Genomic DNA, 25,565 nt, shown 5'->3' on the forward strand with positions numbered 1-25,565 from the left:
ATCTGGCTGTGGCTGTGGGGACTGGCCTTAGGGGCCTAGGGGTGTGCAAAGACACCCCAGAACTACTGTCCCTTCCCTTTCCACCCATGGCTGGACATGTGTGTGTATTGGTATCAACACTGATTTGTATTCCCATAGAAAACAGTTCCTCCTGACAAACTATGACCGTGTTTCACAAGAACAGCTTGCTCACAGGGGCAGCAGGGGTGGGGGAGAGTTGTCTGTGGCCCCAGATCTGGGTGGGAGCTGGGATCCATGCTGAGGAGTGTGGAGGCCTCAGTCACCGTCCTGCGGTTGCCGGCAGAGACTTTGAATCATCAGAGCAGGGGAAATGACCCGCTCATAAGGGTGAGACGAGCAAACAATGAGGGGCAGGGAGCAGACCCCTGCTGTCTCCCTGAACTGCCCCCCCTCGCAGCCTGCTTAGCCCCCGTCATGGCCTGTGCTGGCCCACCTCTGAAGCCCCTTCCTCCTAATGCACTCAGATGCTCTGATCCTTTGTGGACCCGCCCTGGGCCTCACCCCCCTTCCCTGCTGGCCAAAGCCTCTTCTCCCGGTTCTGAGTTCTGATTCCTTCCCCAGGACCCAGGCGGGGGTTGGGACAGCAGAGACTCCCTAATTCTCCCTCCTCCTCCCTGAGATCTTGACAATCACCTTTGTATGTTTCTATGATTTTAACTACTGTAGATACGTCATGTGAGTGGCTATGATATGTCCTTTGATGAGTGGCTTATTTCACTTAGCATAATGTCTTAGAGGTTTATCCATGTTGTAGCATGAGACATGGTTTCCTTTTATTTCAAGGAAGGAAATATTTCCTTGTGTTTTTAGACCCGCATTATCCCTTCATCTGTTGATGGACATTTGGGTTTCTTCACGTCTTGGGTATTTTGGATAATGCTACGACGAATGTGGGTGTGCAAATATCTCTTTGAGATCCTGCTTTGAATTCTTTTGGATACATACCCAGAAGTGGGACTGCTGGATCACATGGTAGTTATATTTTTAATTTTTTGAGGAAACTTCATATTGTTTTCCGTAAGGGTTGTCCCATTTTACACCTCTCACCAACAATGAGAAAGATAGCCACCATCAAGAAGTTGGTATATGTCCATCTTATAAAAATGTTTATGCTTTTAGCAGAGCTGTAGATAATCAAAATTATGTATAATAACAATATTTTTGGTTATATATGGTGTCATGTAAATCATATTGCCTTTGGCTTCTTCTTTCAACATTCTTACTTTAAGAAAAATGGATATATTAGATGTTCTTTAATTTTTTAATTATTTATAATTTTGCATTGTATGCATACATTAAAAATAATTTATCAGTTCCCTTGTTGGTGAACTTTCATAAATTATAATGTGACAGGGTAATCAGTTCCAGAGGAAAAGTTTTTCCTTTCAGAACTTTGAGTATTTATTCCATCGAATATGGCTTTTGTTACTGTTTTTTTCAAATTATGCCATCAATACACCCTTTCATGGTGGGTGATCAGTTTCCTTGCTAATTGTTTTTTGGAAGACTGTCTGTAGTCTTTGTGTTCTCCAGTTTCTTGACGTGTGATTAGTTTCAGGTTAAAAAAATGTATCCTCCATGTGATCTATTTTGCTTCATTCACTGATAATACACATTCTTCATCTCATCTAGAACATAATATTATCTTTTTCATATGTTACTTCTACTCATTCTCTCCTGTCTCTACTTCTAGAACCCTGGATATATGTATATTAGACCATCTTATATATTCTCTGTGTCTTCATCAGCTTGGACGGCTATAACAAAATGCCATAGACCTGGTGGCTTGAAAAACAGACGGTAATTTCTTAACAGTTCTGAAGGTTGGAAGTCCAAGATCAAGGTGCCATATTCAGTTCCTGGTGAGAGCTCTCTTCCTCCTTTTCAGATGGTTGTCTTCTTACCGCGTCCTCACGTGGCAGAGAGAAAGAGGGATCTCTCGTGTGTCTTTTCTTTTAAGGGCACTAAACCCATTATGAAAGCTCCATTCCCATGCCCTAATTACCTCCCAAAGGCCCTATCCCCAAATACATTGAAGGGTAGGGCTTCAACATAAGAATTGGTGGGGGGGATATACGTCCATAGCATTCTGCCCCTGGTATCCAAAATTCGTGTCCTTATGGTATGCAAAATACATTCATTCTATCCCAACAGCCTCAAAAGCTCATTCCAACATCAACTGTAAAATTTAAAGTCCAAAGTCTGATCTAAACACCATCTAAATCACATATGGGTGAGACTGGAGGTACTATTCATCCTGAGGCAAAATTCCTCTGTAGCTGTAAATCTGTGACCCAAACAAGTTAAGTGTTTCCAAATACGATGTTGGGACTGGCATAGAATAGACATCCCTACTCCAAAAGGCAGAAACAGGAAAGAAGGAAGGGGTGACAGTTTCCAAGCTAGTCCAAAGCCTAGCAAGGCCAATCCCATTAGATCTTAAGGAACGAGAATAACCCTCTTTAGTTTGATGCTTTGCCCTCCAGGCCCGCTGGGGTGGCAGCATCATCCCCACAGCTCGGTGGGGCAGCCCCACTCCTTCAGCTTGGTGGGGTGCCACCCACACTGCAGCTCTCTGTAGGGCCTCCACCTACACCATGACTCTCTGTGAGGGCGACAATCTCACACTTTGAAACTGAGGCCCCCTGGGCCTGTGGTGGGATTGTCAGACCCGATGACCTCGGAATCACCTTTGGGGTCCTTCTTCCCTTTTCATCAAGAGGAGTACACATTCACAGCCAAATGGCTCTAGTCTCCCATTCTGTAGAATCCAAGAATTCTGACAGCCTTCCTCATTCTGCCTGGCTTTCTCTGTCCCCTTTAGTTCAAACTGGCAGTGTCCCTTCTCTACTCCTGGCCTCTGCTGAGATGACTAATTAAATTAATATCACACCTATGATCTCTTCTTCAAAGGGTTGCTCAGCTGCACCCTTAGAGTTTCTTCAGAACAAGCTTTCTCACTTTCAAATATGGATAGGCTGAGAAGTTTCCAAATCTCTAAGTTCTGATTTCTTTTTGCTTAACAATTTGGTCTTCAATTTATCTTTCTCCTGATGTGTTTTACTAGGAGCGGTGATGAGGAACCAAGCTACTTCTTCCAAACTTTGTTCAGAGATGTCCTCAGATGAATATTCAATTTCATCACTTACAAGGTCTACCTCCCCCAAAACGCTAGAACACAGTTCAGTCAAGTTCTTTGCCACTTTATAATAAGAATTGCCTCTCCTCCAATTTCTAATAACGTGTTCCTCATTTCTGTTGGAGACCTCACCAGAATAGCATCTAACGTCCATATTTCTATCTGTTCATGATTATTTCTGTATTCTCTACAAAGATGGAGACTTTCTCTCCAGTGTGCCTCTTTGCTTTCTGAGCCATCACCAGAATCACTTTTAATAGGTATAGGCTGAAAGGACTTTATGGCGATTTCAGCTTTTTTAGCATGCACTTCAAATCTCTTTCAGCCTTTACCTACTATCCAATTCCAAGGCCACTTCCACATATTTAGGTATTTGCTACTTCTTGGTACTAAAATATGTCTTAGCTCAAAGGGCTATAACAAACTACCACAGACTGGGTGGCTTAAACAAAAGACGTATATTTCTCACAGTTCTGGAGGCTGCAAAGTCCAAAATCAAGCCACCAGCAGACTCTAGGTCCCTAAATTTCTCATTCATAATTTCTGACCGTTTCTTTTCTGTGCTACATTTTAGCTAATTTTTCACATCTATCATCCATGTCATCCACTTCCTCTTTATCAGTATCTGATCTAACTTTTTCCCATTCCCTTTGATATACAGATGTGTGATGTTTGTATGTTGAATTTCATCATCCACTATAAAATATTCAATTTCAATGGTCAAGATTTACTAACATCAATCATTTTTACTGTTGAAGACAGAACATTCTTAACTGGAACTGGCACTGTTAATACAAGTGTATGATAGTGAATACAAGCCCAACTAGTACAGTTTGCTGCTACTCCTTGATTTGGGTTAAGGTGCCAGCACTTCTGCCACCTTTGCTTTTGCACCATCAGTACCTATGTCAACACAATTGTTCCAGAGTAAATCATGAGATTAAAAAAGTTTCACCAACAGTTTGAATATTACAGCATCATGTTGTTTGTGATCAAGCGTGAAGATCGTCAATATTATCTAGTGCTAGTACTAGACAAATTCAAGGAAAACGGCAAAGCCAGTCACTTTTTGTTTCCTTTTCCATGTGAAAAGCTGTAAGCAACATGTTTTTGCCCTTTAAAGGGCTCATATGTCTCTGTTTAAAATATTCCATTCCTCTCTCTCTTTTTTCAAATTCATTAATTGATTTATTTGTTTTTAGCTGCGTTGGGTCTCCGTTGCTGTGCGCAGGCTTTCTCTAGTCGCGGTGAGCAGGCTTCTCATTGCGGTGGCTTCTCTTGTTGCGGAGCACGGGCTCTAGGCGCGCGGGCGTCAGTAGTCGTGGCACACGGGCTCAGTAGTCGTAGTTCGTGGGCTCTAGAGCGCAGGCTCAGTAATTGTGGAGCACGGGCTTAGTTGCTTGGCGGCATGTGGGATCTTCCCAGACCAGGGATCAAACCCATGTCCCCTGCATTGGCAGGCGGATTCCCAACCACTGCACCACCAGGCAAGTCCCAATTCCTCTCTCTTTAAACATAAAGTGATTGGACTTAAAGCAGTGCTTAAAGTTTACCGGTACTATAATCCTTGTTCAAAATTGCTCTGTGGCATAAGCCACAATGCAGTGAATTGTTGACACCTCCAAATCCCAGGGAGGCCCCTGAGTGCTCTCTCAGGAGGAAATTGAGGTCAGGTGTATCTGATGGCCTGTGTGCTCTCTGTGCTCCTGGTGATATGTGGGGGCTTTCAAGTGAGTGCAGTGGGTAGACTTATGGACTCTTAGTCTTGGCTGGGGGAGACAGCACTGTCGGGTTTATGTTTCCACATTTGCCTCCTTTTGTGTTGCCTTTCTCCCAGTTGCATTTAGCCTGATGAGAGGGAAGGAGGACATGTCGGTAGCTGGGCAGGTGGTTCTCCAGGAGCAAATGTCAGGGACGGTTGTGTGGGCAAGATCCCTAGGCCCCGTCCTGGCAATCTTGCTGTGCACTGGGCAGTCCAGATGAATCGGGTCCTGGACCAGAAGTCCATGAAACTTTTGGCAATCTGGGCAAAATTTGGGATCTGAGGATGGGCTCAGAAATTTCAGCAAGGATTTGGCGGTATCTTACCCTCCGGCTGTTTAAGAGCCCCTGGTTTTGAATGGCATGAAGCACCAGAGAGCCTTTGATCACATTCTATACAGCTGTCCTGTGTGTGGCCCTCCAGCAGCAAACCTTCTCTGCTGTGACCTCAGGGCCGGCCCCATCCCCCCCCCCCCCACCCCAAGGTTCCTGCCCTGTGAAACATGAGGGTGTAACGCAGGCTGCTTGTCAGTGCTTGGCTCCTGGCTTGCCTGACGCAAAGGATGGAGCATCTGTTCACCTTGTGCTGATGCCCTTCCCAGAATCAATGGGCTCACAGCCCAGACATTTATGCTGAGTCTGGGGGCAGCTGTGCCCTGAGAAGCCATGTCTTGTCACTTGGCCCAGGGAGCACCTCCTCAACAGACCCCACTTATCATATGGGCCTCCTGCTCTTGTGCCCTCTTGTTTTGTTCTGAGGCAGGTGGTTGTGATGGCCAGTACTGTGGGGTCTTGTGATCTCAGAGCAGACACTGGAGGCTGACTGACCCCACAGAGGTGGACAAGGATGTGGGCTCAGGCGATGGGTCCTTTCTTGGGTTTCTGCCTCTCCTCCCTGCCTCCTGACCCTTGCTCTCAAAAGCTCACCTTTCTGTTGTAGTTGCCTCACCAGGGGGCAGTGACGGGCTTTGCCCTGCTGAACTATACCCTCGGGGTAGGTGGCCACAGCCTGGCTTGTCACACACTGGGGAAATCCTACACTGGGGAAGTCAGGATTGTGCCTTGCTGGGCTTGGAACCCAGGTAGAAAGGTAGATGGTGTGGGTCTGAGGGACTGATGCCCCAGCCCCAGGGCAGGTGACTTCTCCTGGGAGAGGTTGCCCATGGCCCCCTTTGGCCCCTCGACCCTGCAGAGGTGCTGATACACGCCCCCTGCAGGCCACAGCCTCTGTGCATAGGATCTGCCCCAGTATCACATGAGAAGCCGGGGCCAGGAGCCTCGCTCTCTCGGAGAGCAGCTGGTCATCCCACACTGAGGGGCGTCTTCTCGGACACAGGGCCCATAGCTGACCTGCAACTGACATATGGACTCTTCCCTGGGCTTTACCCCTGAATTTACCTCCATTCTTGTCTCCTGTCTCACGGCCCCTGCCTTTTCCCCCAGACACCGAGACCTCCAGGCTTGGGTGGAGTATGGCATGTTGTCAAGCTCAGTGGTGTCCACCTCACCAGCCCACTGGAATCAAGCCCCAGGGAGCCTTTGAGAGAGCAAGACCAAGGACTTTAAGAAGACTATGGTTAATGTTAAGGAGCATAGATTGTAAGATGAGGAATTTCACTAGTGTTTTTCAATCCGTAAGAAGAAGGAAATAGAAATTGCAGAATTGAAACTTGCACAGACATCAAGAAATAATAGTTTATAGGCCTCAAGAAATAATAGTTTAACAAATGCCCCATTCACAGAATCAAGGAAATGAGCACCATCCACAGGGTGTGCAAAGGAGGTGCCTAATCCCAGGAGCAGCATGGCCACGGCTCGGCTGAGAGCGAGGCATGTGCTGGGCAAGCTTTTGTATGTAATGTTCACCAAAGGGAACCTTGGCCAGTGATACCAGGGAAAGGCTATCATGGTGAAGGCCCACTCATCTCCACCACCCTCAACTTGAATCAAAGTATTGGCTGAAGAAACAGACTTGACAGAGACTTTGGCCACCTGGCCTGGGTTCTCCCTACAAAATGTCATGTTCCTCCAAGAACAGGGCAAGGAGTCACAGTTGTCCGAATCACAGACGGCATATCTTAACGGTACAGCTATTACAAAGTTGCACCTTTGTTTGAAGGGAATTGTTAAGTGGTGGGTAAGGAGTGATGTGTTCCAGGGAGGATTTGGGCCCTCTGGCTTGCAGGTGACCCTCTTATCAGACAGGGCAATTCTGCCAATAACTCATCACTGCCTTCATTCCTCAGGTGGTAGGGATACAAAGGGATTAAAAGGGGTGCGGGCAGAGGACAGCCCTCACTGACAGCACAGAGCCATCACCTACTGTCTCCTCAACTCCTCTGCCCATATAGCCACCGAGGGTGCCAGCTTCTTGCTTTCACAGCAGCTGTTGATAGCACACCATCATCCAAGGCATTCTTGAGCACCAACTTTGCACTACTCAGCAGCATAACGGAGAAATCAAGGATGGTCCATGGAAATAGCTAAGGGTCTTGTTTTAGGGCAAACGAGCTTATTCTGCAATATGTGCTTCTTAGTTAATTGGGGTTCGAATGTCCTTTCTTGTATGAAATGATGTTGATAATGTTTGAAAAATAAAAGGTTGGCCACCCCATGAGAAACTATGCTTTTATCTGAGTGGGGCTGGGGAGCAAGAGGGAGTAATGAAAATTTTGGTTGTTGAAGTAGTGACAGGGCAGGGCTAACTTGTTCAAGACTGCCTCCCTGCAGGAGGAAGGCCGGCCTTCCTCAAGACTTCATGGACACTACCCATAGCCAGGGCTTACGGCTGTCTTAGCTGGTGACTCAGCCATGGGCCTACTGAGCAATACAGCTGCAACCGCAGCTTGGCTCAGCCCTGACCAGCAGGAGAGAGGCTGGGCGTCCCTCAGCCTGACTGCTCGTTCCATGGAGAGGGACTGGACCTGGGTCCTGTGTGTCCCAGTGCTGGTCCTAGTTCCTGCCCACACGGGACCTGGGCTTCCCTGATTCTGCAATATAAACACCAGAGCCCAAAGTTTGGGTCCCTCTCCTGGACCCTGGATCCCTACTGGATCCCTGTGTGCTGGCCCAGAACAAAGTGTGCAGTGGGGACCCACAAACTCCCCACTATTCCTGTGACTGTGAACTGCCCCTGATAAACATGGCTCCAGCAGCCAGGGTTACATATTTTTAGGGAACTCTCTTACGGTTACAAGTGCAAAAGACTGAGAACTACTATGTAAAACTAATATTTGAAAACTTCACTCCAGTGATATTTGAAGAACCTCTATAAAATAACTAAACAAACATAATCGCATTTTATTCCACTGTGTCCACAGTCTAAGCTTTAAATTGTATAAAAATGAGAACGAGAAGTAGAATGCCTCCAAACATTTGGAAATTAAGATGCACACTTCTAAATAATCCATGGTTAAAGAGGAATTTCAAGGAAAAATTTTAAGATAAATAGAACTGAGTGAAAATGAAAATACAACACATAAAATGTGGAAGGATCCAGATAAAACATTATTAAGAGGGAAACGAATGGCACTAAATGCTTATAATAGAAAAGAGGGAAGGTCTCAGATCAATAATCTAAGCTTTCACACACGGAAACGGGAAAAAAATTGCACAATAAAATCAACACATGAAGAAGGCAGCAAATAACAATGCACTCTGATCAACTGGAGTCTATTCTCGGAACACAAGCTTGGTTTACTATTCAAAAATCATCAGCGTAATTTGCCATATTAATAGATTGAAGAAGAAGCTCTACATGGCCACATCAATTAATGAAGAAAAAGCATTTGATGAACTTCAACACACATTCATCTCAGAAACTCTCAGGAATAGAAGGGCTCTACTTCAACCCAGTAAAGAATATCTACAAAAAACCGACAGTGAACATCATACTTCATGGTGAGAGAATGAATGTTTTCCTCCTAAATTCAAAAGAAGGCCAGAATGTCCTCTTTCATCTCTCCTTTTCAACTTAGTACTGTAGGTACTAGCCAGTGCAACATGGCAAGAAAAAGAAAGAAAGACACACAGATTAGAAAGGAAGAAATATTACTGTCCATACTCATGGATAGCATGACTGTCTGCATAGAAAATCCCAAGAAATCTCTAAGAAGCAATTAATAAGTGGCAATTACTTTAACAAAGTCTCAGGATACAAGATCAACACAAAAACATTAGTCATATTTCCAAATATTAACAATGAACAACTGGAAACCAAAACTAAAAACACAATGCCGGGGCTTCCCTGGTGGCGCAGTGGTTGAGAATCTGCCTGCCAATGCAGGGGACACGGGTTTGAGCCCTGGTCTGGGAAGATCCCACATGCCGTGGAGCGACTAGGCCCGTGAGCCACAACTACTGAGCCTGTGCGTCTGGAGCCTGTGCTCTGCAACAAGAGAGGCCACGACAGTGAGAGGCCCGCGCACCGCGATCAAGAGTGGCCCCCACTCGCCACAACTAGAGAAAGCCCTCGCACAGAAACGAAGACCCAACACAGACAAAAAGAAAAAAAGAAAAATTAAAAAAAACAACAACAACACAATGCCATACACAATGCTTCCAAAACATGAAATATTTGATTATAAATATTTTAATAGAGGATCTGTATGATACAACCAAACAAGACCTAAATCAATGGAGAGACATATCGCATTCATGGATTGGAAGACTCAACATAATAAAAGGTCAACTTCCAACAGAATTTTTTTGTCAACATGGACAAGCTTATTCTAAAATGTATGAACAAAAGGTAAAGGCAAAGGAACCAGAATAAGTAAAACAATTTTGAGAAAGCAGAATATACTTAGAGGATATTAAGACCTACTGTAAAGCTATAAGTAAGACAGTGTGGTATTGGTGGAAGGATAGATACATAGTTCAATGAATAGGATAGAGAATACAGAAATAGACACATGCCAATACAACAAACTGTTTTTTTTTTTACATAAGTTAAAAAGCGATATAAAAACCAAAATCTCTAGTCCTTATAATAACCCTAAAAGGAACACAAATCTGTTAAATGACTAAGCAAGACCATACAGCACCAGAATTAGTGGCAGCACCAGAATCAGAACACAGGTCTACCTACTCTTGCTATGACTGAGCCTCTTCCTCTATATCTCCTAAATGTCACTCTGAGTTGAAGAGGGGAAAGAAATGGGAGACCACCGTGATGCCACATCCCTGTGCTTTAACCAGTATGTTTCCTTTATATACTGGACCATCTAGTTCAGATTTTATTTGAAGCAAGTTTTGGCTTCCTTCAGTATGTATTTCATTTTCTATTTATCACCCTCTTTCATTCATGGCAGACAGGCTCTAGAGGTCCTGAGAATGTCTGAAACAAAGAATGCTATAAAACACCTTAGTAACTCTCGAAAATGCTAAGTGGACCCTGAATCAAAACTTCAAGTTTCAGAGAACTTACAGCCACTAACGATCTGCAAAACAAACAAATAAACAAACAAACAACCCCACACCCTACCAACTCTCAACCTTGGATCAAACTACAATATGTTGGAAGAGGTATTACTGAAAAGAGCTTGAAAGGGCAGCCTAAAAGGCAGAGGGTACAGAACATGGGCCATGTCCCTGTAAAGGGGACATGGTTCATAATATTGTGAATCAAGGGGCTGGTTCACGATACTGGTTATGATGTTCAAAACTGTCAATCAAAGACAGGTGCATTATTATATATTTGCTTGTTGCTATTGCTTTTCTGATTAGAAGATACAGAGTCACTTTAGGTAACTTCCATTTAATTTAATATTTATTTTCATTTTATATCCAGGTCACATTTTCTACATTAAAATATAATCATGCTGACTCCCCCCACCCCCTATACCCTCAGAGAAAAAAAGTGAAGAACTTTACACAACTTGAAAGAAAGATGGAATGCACAGAGAAGTTGCTACTGCACCCAAGTAACAAAGAACACAGAGAGACCAAACAGTAGACATGTCAGAAGTGCACAGAAGACAGCTCAGGGCTCGCAGCAGGAAGGAGGAGGAATCAAAAGACTAAAGCTTTTAAATGCTATCACTTGTGCCACAAGATTACCCTGAAAAGGCAGATAGGTCAGAAAGCAGGACCAAATAGGGGATTTTCCAAAGGCTGCTATCTAACAGAGTTTAAAATATCCATAGATTATATATATATATAAAAGATTCCATACACAGAAGAGCTTTCTCTTCCCCACCTTGCCTTTAGCATCTGGTCAACACTTTAGAAACTTAAAACCACTGTTAGCATGTCCGAATGTAGAACCGATATAGGTTTTTTCTTTCTTAAAAAATTGTATCCCAACTCTTTCCAACCAAGAATTCTATTAATTATTTTCATTATGATTCCTCTGCATGGAAAGCCAGTAAGGGATCATCAAGACAGGGCATCTCACTACTATCAGATCAATGCCAGTTGGGCAAAAGCTGCATGATTCTGTGTTACTCAGAGGGAGGGAGAACAGTAAGACACAGGAGTTGAAACTTATCCGCACCAAAGAGGAAAAGGAAACTCCTTTTCTAACCTATTCATTAAATAGGAAACAGCAGGTGGACAGGAAAAGCCGTCTGCTTAGAGCAGACCCAGAGGCACACCAAAATCTAAAAACAAGCACTCAGGAAAGCGTCTCGGCTCGGAGAGGAAGCGTCTTTCAGACCCCATCTTGTCCCTAGTTTGGAGATCAAAGCATTGTAACTTCAGATAGTGATACTCTGGAGGGGGTGGACAGGGAAGGTCTGAGAGACCCAAATAATGAGGACACTAGGCAGCTAACTACACCACTACGTACAAATACACACATCAGTGAGAAAACTTCACCTCCAACCCTCAGCTACTTTAAACAAAGCACTGCAGTTCCAGGTTTTCGGAACAGGGGATATTTTAAAGTCTGTTAGCAGTTTAAAACATTGCAACACTGGCACAATATGTTACCTATTCTTTGTTTTTAATTACAGGGTAACACAGTAAACTCCAACACAAAGGTGGGGATGGGGGAGTGCAAAAGGAATAAAGAAAACAGAACCAGTATTTCACAAGAGCATCGAGCCAGCGATGAAGTAGCAGCTAATGCTTGGCAGAGTCTCGAGGGAGGAATTCGCTCAAGGTGCTCTGAGGGATTCTCTTCAGCATTTCTTTGGGGAAGATTCGGAGCAGTTGCCAGCCAATGTCCAAAGTCTCGTAGACAGTGCGGTTTTCCTAAGGACCTTACAAAAAATTGAGATTAGATGAATAAAGGCCAAGTACTTCCAACTTATCAGCGTTATTCAAAATTTATTGTTATGGGTCTAGCACTGTGAGCATGAAGTATAAAAAAGAGACACAAAGCAGTCAGGTCTCCCAGGACTGGATGTGACCAAATGTGGAAATGAGGGTCTAGACAGTAAGTACCCCTGGGAATCAGAGAAAAGGGAGAAAGCCCGCAGGCGAGACGTTGGGCGCGTGCGTGCGTGTGTGTGTGTGTTTAACAACGGGTGGGATCTAAAAACACTCCACGGAATAATGGAAACTAGACCCAGAGTTTTGTCCAGAGAGTAGTGAGAAAAGCAGTTTCCCAGCAACACAGGCTGACCTGAAGGAGGCTAGTACAGATACTTAGAAGGCCTTAAATGCCAATTAAGCACCTGAATAGGTCCACGTGAAAGTTTTCAAACTTGCTATTGCTATTATTATTTTTAATAGCAGAATCATTCTTATCCTGCAAATAAATCTCATTTTCTAACTAAGGAGTTAGAGTGGCTAGAGTTCTGCATTCTTTTCTCTACCAGAATAATTTTTATCTTTTTAAGATATTAAGGTTCTGCATAAATTTTTTTTTTTTTTTTTTTTTAGAAAACCCAACAATCATATGTTCTGGGGATTTTAATGTTACTTAAAAAATGTATCACACAAATAGAAAAGTGCACAAATCCTAAGTGTGCAGCTGATGCATTATTCCAAAATAAACACATCGTTTGTAAGTATCACTGAGGTCAAAAATAGAGTTTACCAGCATTAGCAGGGGTGGCAGGGAAGAGACCAAACAAAACAGCTTGAAAGCCCTACACATGCTATGTAATAAAAACCATTATAGACTTTTTAACAGAAGGACAATCAATAAAATTAATACTAAATTTACCCCGGCAATGGCACATAGAGAGTCAGGGAGACTGGTGAAGATGCTGGCACTAACGGCCAAGGATGATGGGACAAAGGCCTGGACTAGGTCTTGGGACACAAAGAGTGGTCAGAGGTCAGCAGCTTCAGCATCGCCCAGGAACTTGTCAAAATACAGGCTCTCTGGCCCCACCCACACCTACCGAATCAGAATCTGCACTTCAACAAGATCCCTGGTAGATTCAAAAGCATATTCAACTTTGAGAAACACTGGCCGAAGTTTTTTTAATAGGAATGAAAAGAGAACAGGATAAGATGTTTCAAAGGAGAACAATGCAAATTAGCAAATATTTGATGACTGGAGAATAAATGAAGAGGCTTAAGAATGCCTAATTCCTGAGCTTGGGCTAACTAGGGTAATGGTCATGCCAGAGGTAGACAGAAATTGAAAAGGGAATTGCTAGGCAGGTGGTCAGTTGGGAAAAGACTTTGGTTCTCACCACGCTGAGCCAGAGAGGATGGTGGCATAAACACAGGCTTCCTAGCTGGAGATGTGGGATTAGAGCTTCAGAAAGAGGGTAAAGGCTCATACATAGCAAGTTAGTCATCAGCATAGGGGAAAAAAAGCACAGAAAGAACAGGTAATGAAGCCTTTGGGAACATTAACAATTAAGAAGCAGGAAGATAAGAAATCAGGAGGATGAAAACAGAGGGACTGGGAAAGTCCAAAACCCCCAAAGCCAGAGGAGAGCATTGCAGAGAGGTTAAGAGCGAGGAGAAGTGGCAATGGAGGTAGGAGAGCAGAAGGCCGGTTGTAAGGAAGATATAAAATAAGACAGGAGCTAAATAAATGGATAAAGAAATTGAAGGTAGAGGGGAAGGAACCAGAGGGCTAAGAACAAAGACATGGCAGGCGGCTGGAAGAACCTCTTCTCTAATCAGAAGGAAAATTGTATGGAGACCAATGTAAATTCTCTCAGACTAGGAAAGAAGTCCTCAAAACTACATATGATGCTGTTTCTATTCATAGGAAAATAGTAATCTTACCCTGAGCAATGAAGTTCCTCTCAAACTTCTGCAGAAATTCCAAGTAAAGCACATCATCTGAGGTAAGGGCTTCTTCTCCAACTACGGCTTTCATGGCCTGCACATCCTTACCAATAGCATAGCATGCATACTAAAGAGAAAACAAGGTTTACATGAACCTTTATAAATGGTAACGGTACTCTGGGCATTATAAATGTATTGCTGTAGCTATCTTCACAGTATTTCACATTATTTCCAAACATAATTCACATATGCAAGTATTGGAAAGACTTTATTATACGGCAGTCTCACTAAGGAAGGAGTCTTCAGGCATGCAATACATAGACATTACTAACACTACAAAAAATACACTCCCTCAATATATCAATGAGCTTCCATTTTGTAGAGCATTTAAAAATCACAACTTACGCAATAGGAGAAATCCATCTCTAAATTCTATTCAAAAAAAATATCTGGGTTATCAGTAGGTTTATTTATCATTTCTACTTTAAGGTCAAATGTATTTTTCTTTAATTATGCTTGGTATACAATCTCAGGACTATAGAAACCAAGGATTTCATAGAATATACACAGCTGTATCCCTTAGCGTTCTGGTGATTGCCTAATATGTTAAACAAAAAATTAGTTGGAATAGTCTTTCAGAAATACTCTATAATAAAGGTTACTAATAAAAACTTAATCGTCTTATGCCTTTTTTATTTAAAAACTACCTCATACAGCATTAGAGGTGGGTTTCAAGCATGTGATCTTTAATCTTTGTCATGAGCAGTTATCCTTATGAAAAAGACTGTTTGGCTCTAATGAATGTTTCTGTATTCCAGTATTCTATATTATATATTCTATATTAAAATTCTACTTTGTAGGGGGGAGACGAAAAGTGATATGGAAGAAAGACAAGAGGTATAAGACAGCAGCATGAACTGAGAAAGTATTCATTTCTTTAAACACAATCCTGGAGAAAACATACGTACCAGCTGGTTAGATACATCGGCGTGATCCTTCCTGGTCATACCTTCTCCAGTAGCAGACTTCATTCACCGAGACAACGAGGGCAGCACATTAATAGGCGGGTAAATCTTGGGTAAAAGGGGAAGGGGGAAAATATTATATTTAAGTACAAAATTCAAGCTTTACTGGTAGTAAAGGAGGATTTTGAAACTCATTTTTATTGCTTAAATTGCATAAAACTGCTACATTTGTTTCCTAGATGATTCCTAATATCTCTTCCTGGTAAGAAAAGGAAGTAAGAAACATTTTACAGGTTAAGATTTCTTTTTGAGAATCAAATCCAAAAAGTAAAATCTACAAAACAGTACAAGATTCTATTAAAAAACTGAATTTTCAACAGCTGCCTACAACATCAAATCCAAATGGTCTTCTGAACTCTGACTCATAAAATCACACATAAAAAGATTAACAATAATTTCACCTAAAAGCTGATATCAGAAGGTGGCATCTACTAAAGAACCAATAAAAAATCTGTTTTTGATTATTCAGTCATAAAAAAGAATGAAATCTTGCTGTTTGCAACATCATGGATGGACCTTTAGGGCACTATGCTAAGTGAAATAAGCCAGACAGAAAAAGATAAATACCATATCATCTCACATATATGGGACCTTAAAAAACAAACAAAAAAATGTCAAGCTCACAGATAGAGAACAGACTGGTGGCTGCCTGAGGCAGGGGATGAGTGAGCCAAATGGGTGAGGGACGTTAAAAGGTACAAACTTCCAGTTATAAAATGAGTAAGTCATGGGGATGGAACTTTCACAGCATGGTGACTATGTACGTTAATAATACCGTATTGCATATTTCAAGGTAGCTAGAAGAGTGGCTCTTCAAAATTCTCATCACAAGAAAAAAAGTGTTGTAACTATGTGAGGTGGTGGATGTTAAGTGGACTTATTGTGGTGATCACTCTGCAACATATACAAACATCAAATCATGACATTGTACACCTGCGACCAATGTAATGTTACGTCAATTATACCTCAATTAAAAAAATTTTAACAATAAAATACAAAGAAAAAACTCTGAAAAATCTGTTCTTGTATTAATAACAAAAGTGTGTGTGTTTAACAACGGGTGGGATCTAAAAACACTCCACGGAATAATGGCAACTAGACCCAGAGTTTTGTCCAGAGAGTAGTGAGAAAAGCAGTTTCCCAGCAACACAGGCTGACCTGAAGGAGGCTAGTACAGATACTTAGAAGGCCTTAAATGCCAATTAAGCACCTGAATAGGTCCACGTGAAAGTTTTCAAACTTGCTATTGCTATTATTATTTTTAATAGCAGCATCATTCTTATCCTGCAAATAAATCTCATTTTTTAACTAAGGAGTTAGAGTGGCTAGAGTTCTGTATTCTTTTCTCTACCAGAATAATTTTTATTATTATATATATTATTATTATATGTGACCTGGAGGGAGCCACTCACTCTTTGAGACCTTGTTACAGGGAAGAACCAAATCTGACTACACGGTGGATCTGTTTCTTTGACTTTAACCTTTGCCTTCCGCTGCTTTTGTTCACTAAAAGGATACTGTCTGTACATAATGGCCTGCCTCGGGGAACCCTGTTCCTCTGCCTGAATGTTAAACCAAAGTGCCTTTGTTCAGGGAAACATACGGACTCTGTCCATCTGCGGATGGCTGCAATTAAAAAGAAATTAACACATCCCCTCCCTGAGGCTGGCCATTCCAGGGGATATTCGCAAAACTTATGGCCCTTTTACTTTACCTCCTCATCTCCTCCCCATCTCTGTGCTATAAAAGAAACTGGCATCCAAACCCCGATAAGATGGTTGAGACTTTAGTCCGCCGTCTTCTCGGTCTGCTGGCTTTCCGAATAAAGTCGTATTCTTTCCCTCAATGCGTCATGTCTGATTTACTGGCTTGTCGTGCGGCAAGCACAGCAAGCTTGGCCTCGGGAACAACCTTCGTTCATCCGGATGCGGGTGCTTTGTACCAGGTGAACTCTAAAGTTTTCCCTTCTGTAGATAAGGTTACCTCAACACGTTCCAGAAGGTAAAAGAATAATCTCTCCTTCTGCTTGATTAAAGTAAGCAAACATCTACCTAAAGTGCACTTAAAATATTTGCTTTCCAGACATTTATGTAATATATTCCGCCATGAAAATCTCAAGTTGTGGTCAATGTGTTGGAAAAAGTATGCACTTAGTATTTCCAGTTTGGGTTTATGGCCTCTTGGTGGAAGCAAGTCAGGAGAGTCAAAAGCAGAAAGAGATAACCATCTCCGTGTGTCCCACCACCTTCTCCTACAGCAAGAGGGAACCCACCTGCCCCATGGCTGAGCACAACTACACCACACAGGAACTCACAGCGCCTGGCCCTGAAATCATCCGAAACCCAGGGCCAATGCAGATCTGTGAAACTGGGTCCTAAATGCTGCTTTTAATTGACATGCTTTTGTTATCTGTATTGTTTAGACAGCTGCAACGTAAGCATGATAGAAACATTGTTGAAATCAAGTCTTTTTCAAACACATTGCTAAAGTTATAGGCTTTTACTTTTTTTTTTCCCTCTTGCTTGAAATATTATTAATCTAGGATGGAACACAGCTCACCCTTCCTGTGCAGCAAAAGTACAGCTCAAGTTTCTCAATACTCTTTCTTTCCCAATCTTTCTAAATGATCAGGAAGAAAACATTTTAGAAGACATCTGGGAACATATCTTTTGCTGGCAAAGATGTTGAAAACAGAGAAAAAGTCAGAAAAAAATTACTTCCAATGACATCAAGACCGTATTTTGAAATTGTTACCGACCAGGGTTCTTGGCGTCCTTAAACAATAAAAATTGATCAAAGGCCAGACAAGAAATTCAGGCAAGGCTTTATTGGGGCCCCTGCTGCAGCAGTGGGCAGCGAGAACAAACAACAGGTTCCTTTGCTTGCGTGCTCCCTAAGCGGGGGCGAGCTTGCTGCTTATATGGCAGTGGTTCCCAAACCTTTTTGGCACCAGAGACCGGTTTCATGGAAGACCATTTTTCCACGGACCGGCAGGGGGTGGGGTGGGGGGATGTTTCAGGCAGTAATGTGAGCGATGGGGAGCAGGAGGTGAAGCTTTACTCGCTCCCCTGCCACTCACCTCCTGCTGTGCAGCCTGATTCCTACCAGGCTGCGGCCTGGGGGTTGGGGACTCCTGTTATATGGCGTGAGGGCAGGGGTGTGTCCAGGGGTCGGGCCAGAAGGGTGGCTTAGGTGGTTTGCCCACCGCTTAGGTGGTGTTGTGTGCAGGGGGCACGTGCAGTACCCTGCTTTTGCTCTGGGATCTTCAAAAGTGGCAGTTGGGTTTTTTGGTCTCTTTGTATCTTTTGTCCAGAATTTGCCCCAACTGGGCATGCACGTCGTTATTTTTAGTCCCATACAGTTTCTTTGTTATTTTGTTGCTCGAGGAGCGGTGTGTCGAGGTGCAAGCACTGCAACACTGCAGCAAAGGGCCCCAGGTCCCAGCAAAGGGTCCCAGGTCCCAGCCTGTCTCAAAATCAATATATGGCTGTTGAAAACAATACTAGAACACTGCAAATAAAAGTATGTTATTTGATACATGGCACAAATTTAGTTCTGACAAATGAATTGGCTTCTAAACTTCAAGAGTAACACAAAAGAAGAAAATGAAGTATGGTTAGTGTTATTAAGGAATGCCTCAAAGGAGTGCTGGGTAGTGGGCATATTCTATTAGCAGCTTCAAGGAATTAAATAAATTAATGAAATTAAAGGAATTAAAGTATTTAACTGTGAGTCTAGACTGTTTCAGGACTACTGGGAGAATAGCACTAACCCAGTGGCCTCCTGTATATGTTGAAAATAGTAATATGCAAATTGGGTCATTTGTACAAAATTTAGGAAGATTTCTCATTAAGAAGTTCCATTGACTTAAAGTGATACCAATATGTGTTTAGTTCAACATTAAACTACTTCAAATGGTAGGGAATTCCTTTAACCTACTGTTATGTTGAAGCCCTAACCCCCAGTACCTCAGAATGTGACTGTATTTGGAGAAAGGGTCTTTAAAGAGGTGATTAAGGTAAAAGGAGGCCATTAGGGTGGGTCCTAATCCAATCTGACTGGTGTCCTTACTAGAAGAGGAAATCTGGACACAGAGAAGCACCAGGGAAGTGTGCACACGGAGGAAAGACCATGTGAGGACACAGCAAGAAGACAGTCATTTGTCAGCCAGGGAGAGAGGCCTCAGAAGAAACCAACCCTGCCAACACCTCGATCTGGGACTTCTAGCTACCAGAACTGTGAGAAAATAAATTTCTGTTGTTTAACCGTCTGAATGTGGCATTTTGTTACTGCAGCCCGAGGAAAATAATACTCTTAGCTTCTGGATTGGCCTGTGGTGGCCTTGCTGAGTGACTTGGATCGGTGAGTCCCTTACAGCTCAGCCACAATCCATTATACTCATGACCCTCAGGGTCTCACAAGGTTTGGATGCTAGGTGGGTGCCATGTTCGCCACCACTCTCTAAGTCTGCCTTATTTCCAAAGTAGTTTAAGTTTCTCCTCAGACCATCACTGACCAGTCTAGTTCTGGCAAGCAGAAGGCACTCGGTGGCATTGTTGAAATTCAGGAAGTTTTCAAGTTTAATTGTGTCTGCCAGTTGAATTCCCGGAAGAGTATGTGTCTGAGAAGGACCACGATGGTACCTCCTAGCTAACTCAGACCATCCTTAACCACATTCCACACCGTCCGTGCCTAACAGACACTTGTTCACTGACTCAATTTTCAGGGCCAATTGGTCATTTCTAGGCCTTTCCATTCTTTCTAGCACAGGCTCCTTGTTTTCTCCTATAGAGAGGGCCAGTTCAGAGGTGTCCTCTATGAGTCATCGCTCTTAAGGACTCAGGGAAATTACCCTGAGTCCTTATTTTTGAAATGGGACAGATTAAGCGCCTTACTAGGGAATGACCATTTCTTAGGTAATGAATGAAGGGCCTTGGTCGTGCCCTCCTCGGGAGCAGAGCCTCCAGAGCTTCAGAAGGACTTGGTGTGTTCTGTCCACCTTAGCGCAGGACCATGCTGGTATTTTCATGTAAGAAACTAAGGGTGTTAAATCAGATCATCTTATTAAAATAATAGAATATAAGATTGAAGGTAAGAAAGACTGAAGGAAAGGAAGAAAAAAAATCAGAACCAAAAGAGATAACAGTGATAACATCCGCAGGCCTGAGTCACCATCCTGAGAAAGGCTTGCTGGTGTCTAGGCACCTGAATTTTGGGAGGGCTTTCACCACTCCCAGAACTGATAAGAGTGGCTCACTGCTGCCTAAGATGTTTATGCAAACAATGTGGTTGGTGCTGAACACTTGCTTTCCTTCTGGAATCTGGGATTTTGATATGTACCAGGGAGAGGGTGCCTACATGACCATCCCCCATAAAAGCCTGGGCTCCTAGGCTGAGGCTAAGCTCCCCTGGTTGGCAACATTTCACACATGTTGTCCTCATGGCTGGAGGACTTAAGCGTGTCCTGTGTGGTTCCACTGGCAGAGGACTCGAGGGAGCTTGCCTCTGGTTTCCTCCAGACTTTGGTCCACTTGCCTTTTCCTTTGTTGACTGTACTTTGTGTCCTGCTGCTGTAATAAATCACAGCTGTGAATATAACGCTAGGCTGATTCCTATGAGTCCTTCCAGTGAATCATGGAGCCTGGGAGTGGCGTGGCGGACCCCAGTATAGGAGTGATCACAGAGAACTGCCAGAGGCAAAGAACCCAGAGTGGAATGCAGCCTGGAGACATTCCCTATAGGACACAAGTCACCTCCATGAGAACTGCACAGAACAAGCTCTTAAGATAGCGTCCTCCTTTCCACCTGTCACAGATGGGCCTTTCATAATAACAGGAGATCTGTTCTGCATTTCCACACTTTCAAGTAACAATCACAGGTCACAGGAAGACGCGTGACACAACATACTTATATATTCCAAGCGCTTTATCTAGTAACAGGGCAACTCTACGAGGCTTTCTCAAGATTTGGCTCTTTCGGTGATTTCATTGCTTCTGAGAATGAGATTATTATCTTGTGCTCAATAAAACATACAAACAGATAAATGTGTTAATGTCTTTACTAACTGTTAGATTTGGATAGACTAGTATAGGCTATGTGTGGTAGGATTAATTCTTAGATTTGCCAAAGTCCAAAAGAAGAGAACCAGGTAAGCATCAAACTTCACACTTGTCATCACAAGAAAAAGAATGTGTAACAATGTGAAGTGATGTTTGTTAACGAAACTTATTGTGGTAATCATTTCACAATATATACATACATCAGATCATTATGTTGTACACTTTAAACTTACACAATGTCATGTGTCAATTACATCTCAATAAAACTGGAAAATAAATTTCACGCTAATGGTAGACATCTTGAACAAAAATTCCATTTTTAAATAATTTGTGAGGAAGAGTGAAAGCCACTGAACAACTAAACCCTTCTGAGACATTCCGTATGGATTTTTAACCTCTTTCAAGAGGCTAACTGTCCATTTTAATATTAGGGAAAAGTAGACAATCCTGCAACAGTGGAATGAAAAATTCCTCCATTCAAAATTTTCTTCTCAAATCAGAATATTTAGATTTATCCTACACTATGTTTGTAAGGGAAACATACTTACTACCACAAGATTTTGCTCTCCTTTATGCAAAAAATAGTAGCTCTCTTACAGTGTTTGTCACAATTCCGATTTCAGAGGAAGTGTTAACTTAAATAGGATTTAGCCAAATATGTTTAAAAATAGGTCAAGATCGGGACTTCCCCGGTGGTCCAGTGATTAAGACTTTGCCTTCCAATGAAGGGGGTGCAGGTTCAATCCCTGGGCAGGGAGCTAAGATCCCACATGCCTCAGGGCCAGAAAAGCAAAACAGAAAACAGAAGCAATATTGTAACAAGTTCAATAAAGACTTTAAAAATGGTCCACATCAAAAAGCTCTTTAAAAAAAATATGTCAAGATCAAACAGCTGTTTTGAAACTAATTGTGTATTTAAAGCTGTTTTGGTAGTTTTAGTGACAAAATAGAGATGCTTTTTTCTCAGCATTTTAAATTTGAGTTAGCAATACTGTTAAACCAAAATGATTAGGGTCATACGGTTCACACTGTAATTTCAAAATTAACTCTCACACAAGAGAAGTTAATCTTAGAATAGGACAAAGAAATATATATTTGAAAACTAAGTTTAAGTAAATGTGAAATAAGTCCTTTGCAACATATAATTGCCATTTCAGAAGAAAAGTAAAAGGCTGTGTGTTAGTCAGAGCAGAGGTAAGACAATTCTCCATGGGTTTCTCACATTTCTGCACATCTTACAAACAGAAGCACCGACAGCCCTTTATTCTCAGCTATCTTTCCAAGGATGTTTAGATAGAAAACAGCCTTGTAAGATAATGTCTTCTTCCAGAGGTAAGGGCAAGCATGCTTCCCTCCCAAAAGATTCTGATTCCTGAACTCTTGTATTATAACCCACTGTGTGTGCAGGCATCCATCCGGGCCTATCCACACAGCCCCTGTGTGACTCAGGGTCAAGGAGAACCAAGGCAAATATTCGGATGCCCATGCTGGCTGCAGTGGTTTATGAGTAACCAAGTAAGTAATAGAGTCCTTTGTTTCTGACCCATAAGTCTTCTGTCTTCTACCTGCATCCATGGAAAACGGCAGCTTAACTTGTTGCAAATAGGGCAAAATCTCAGATACTCCAAAGTTCTGCATGGAAAGATTAAAGTTCATCTCTCAGAAGACTTACTATAGAATGCATATGAAAAGGTCTATGACTAAATAATCTATTTATTTCAGGTCGCTATGCAAACATTTCTATATTTTAACAGATTGATCTGCTCAATATGTTAAAATATATATGTATGTTTGTGCTCTTTTGTTTTTTATTGATGCATGATTAGAAATTCTTCTTTGTTTCCTTTTTTAAAATGGTATGTATTACATTGTTTTTTGATAGAAAATAACAATGAAAAAAAATGTAGTCTGTGGTCTCACTAGTCAGAAAATCCCTGGTGACATAAAAAATAAATAATAGACATAGGCACACTTGGCTAGAAAATTCAAATAGTACAGAAAAGCTTAAAGAACACAGAAGCCACTCTTTCCCCCAGCACCAACTTAACCATTTTTATGGTTTATTAAAATTGTCTGGGCTTCCCTGGTGGCGCAGTGGTTGAGAGTCTGCCTGCCGATGCAGGGGACACGGGTTCCAGCCCTGGTCTGGGAAGATCCCACATGCCGCAGAGCAACTAGGCCCGTGAGCCACAACTACTGAGCCTGCGCGTCTGGAGCCTGTGCTCTGCAACAAGAGAGGCCGCGATAGTGAGAGGCCCGCGCACCGCGATGAAGAGTGGCCCCCGCTCGCCGCAACTGGAGAAAGCCCTCGCACAGAAACGAAGACCCAACACAGCCAAAAATAAATAAATAAATAAATAATTAAAAATGAATATCTGCTTAAAAAAAAATTGTCTTTTACTTCTGCATTTACTGCTTCCCATAAATCCTTTCTTTTCAGATTTTCTGGTAGGAAACTCCACAATCTAAGACAGGGAAGGCATCAGGTTCCTGGTTTAGGCACGGCGGCCACCATCCGTCTGCCACGAGATCCTTCTCATCATTAACAATGTTCTAGGGAAGCTGCAGCTTAGGTTCCAGGCACTGGGGGAAACGTAAGCAAATACTTCCTCCTTCCTCTTCCCAACAGGGAAGTGTGCTGGGCCCACAAGACTCCAGTCCCTGTCACCTGGGGACACCCTCCCCTTTTCTCTTCCAAAAGGGAAAGAGAAAAAGACCTACCATGGCCATAGTTAATCTTCTGAAGAGCAGATCAGGAGCTTATTTTTGCTTTAACCATTTAGAAGCAGGATCAACTGAAGTCACTATTGTGAACTGATTACCATTCATTTTTAATTAAAATGTGACATAATAAAAAGCATGCATCTCGTTAACTATACGTCACATTTGCTCAGCTCTAAATTTTGCTACACCATATTCTATTCATGTAATTTCAGTCTTTGAGTTTGTTTCTGCAGTAAAATTTCCACCTACATAAAATTTTACAGAATTGAAGAAACATGTTATGTGTACAGCCAGATCTTTATCATTTCGAAATGTTTATATCCATACTTCAGTATGCTTTGATGATCTTATTTTTAACCTCAGAGTACAGGTTGGACTCTTTAGATATGCAGATTAATCTATGATCTTGTGATTTCAGAGTCACAGGCAATGATGGTATCATTCACCAACCAATTGCTAGTGTCAGGAAGCAGACTTTTCTTCTGCCCTATTAGGTTTAGTAATTAGGGGCCTGCAAATTAAAATGACAAAAGATAGTTTAACAGGAGAAGAAGTTTATTCATATATATGGGAGCTAACAAGAGAAGTAACTATCTCACTAAATGTTTAAAGTTAGAGGTTTATATATCTAACTTAGCAGAGAAAAGGAAAGTGGAAGAAAGGACTTCTATTCTTTTAGAAGAATAAATGAACGATAAGTAATTTTGTGATTATTTTGTGTCTGCACGTTCAAGGGGTCTTTCCTTCTTCTATGCGAATCTCCCCAGAGAGGGGATTTGTGGTAGGTTTACTCTTGAGTTCTCTCCTGGGAGTAGACCTGTCTTGAAGAGGGAATCATAGAAGCCTCATTTCTCAGAAATGTCTGCTTTTAGTCAAATAAGGAAAGCTCTTTCTGCATCTGTTGATTCCCAAATGTTTTGAGCTAAAAATAATCTCCATACCAACTCTGAGGGTCCAACTGGGTCTCTAGGCATTCCTCCCTATATGTCCTCACTTGTAATGCTGTGAGGCAGTGCCTACTCTACCTTGTACAGATAAGGAAACTGGCTCAGAAGGACTCAGTTACCTGCCTCTGGTGAACAGCTAGCCAGTTTCAGAGCTGGATTATTACAAGGGACATCTGAATCCATAGCCCAGCCTCTTAGCCCTTTGAGACATGATCACTCAAGAGATCTTAGAGGGCTTCCCTGGTGGTGCAGTGGTTAAGAATCCACCTGTCAAGGCAGGGGACACGGGTTCGAGCCCTGGTCCGGGAAGATCCCACATGCCGCAGAGCAACTAAGCCCGTGGGCCACAGCTACTGAGCCTGTGGGCCACAACTACTGAAGCCCACATGCCTAGAGCCCGTGCTCCGCAACAAGAGAAGCCACTGCAATGAGAAGCCCGTGCATTGCAACGAGTAGTCCCCGCTGGGTGCAACTAAAGAAAGCCCATGAGTGGCAACAAAGACCCAACACAGCCAAAAATCAAATAGAACAACAACAACAAACGTTTAAAAAAAATAAGAGAGATCTTAGAGCTCATGTGATCCAACCCTCTTTATGCTATTGAATAAATTTGTTTACCTCACTGTCAATCACTAAATGGGGGGTCTTGGACAATTTTCTCAGCCCATTTGTGTCCCGGTTTTTCCATCTGTAAAATGATTACAGTATTCACTTCAGAAGCATGCTTTGAGGAACAGTGCCAGGC

At 42.5% G+C, this 25,565-nt stretch overlaps 1 protein-coding gene across 5 annotated transcripts in view; it reads right to left on the reverse strand.

The window, feature by feature from the left end:
- Positions 1–9,493: 9,493 nt before the first annotated feature.
- LOC309633573 (contactin-associated protein-like 3) overlaps positions 9,494–25,565 on the reverse strand; it is a 164,127-nt gene continuing 148,055 nt past the window's right edge. Inside the window, exons 6-8 of one of the 5 annotated variants that reach the window (XR_014247619.1) lie at positions 15,034–15,138; positions 14,063–14,192; positions 9,494–12,118 (exon numbers count right to left, since the gene is read on the reverse strand). Coding sequence is in view for 3 of the 5 variants with exons in the window: in XM_082402514.1 (XP_082258640.1) it covers positions 18,356–18,555; positions 22,693–22,781 (289 nt within the window). In the remaining 2 variants the exon portion in view is untranslated. Of the gene's footprint in view, positions 12,127–14,062; positions 14,193–15,033; positions 15,139–18,084; positions 18,556–22,692; positions 22,782–22,897; positions 25,509–25,565 lie in introns of those variants that run through there. The other 4 variants (XR_014247620.1, XM_082402514.1, XM_082402515.1 and 1 more) reach the window with 4 other exon arrangements.

This window comes from Balaenoptera borealis (assembly GCF_965194805.1).
Source record: "Balaenoptera borealis genome assembly, chromosome: 8".
NCBI classification, from domain to species: Eukaryota; Metazoa; Chordata; class Mammalia; order Artiodactyla; family Balaenopteridae; genus Balaenoptera; species Balaenoptera borealis.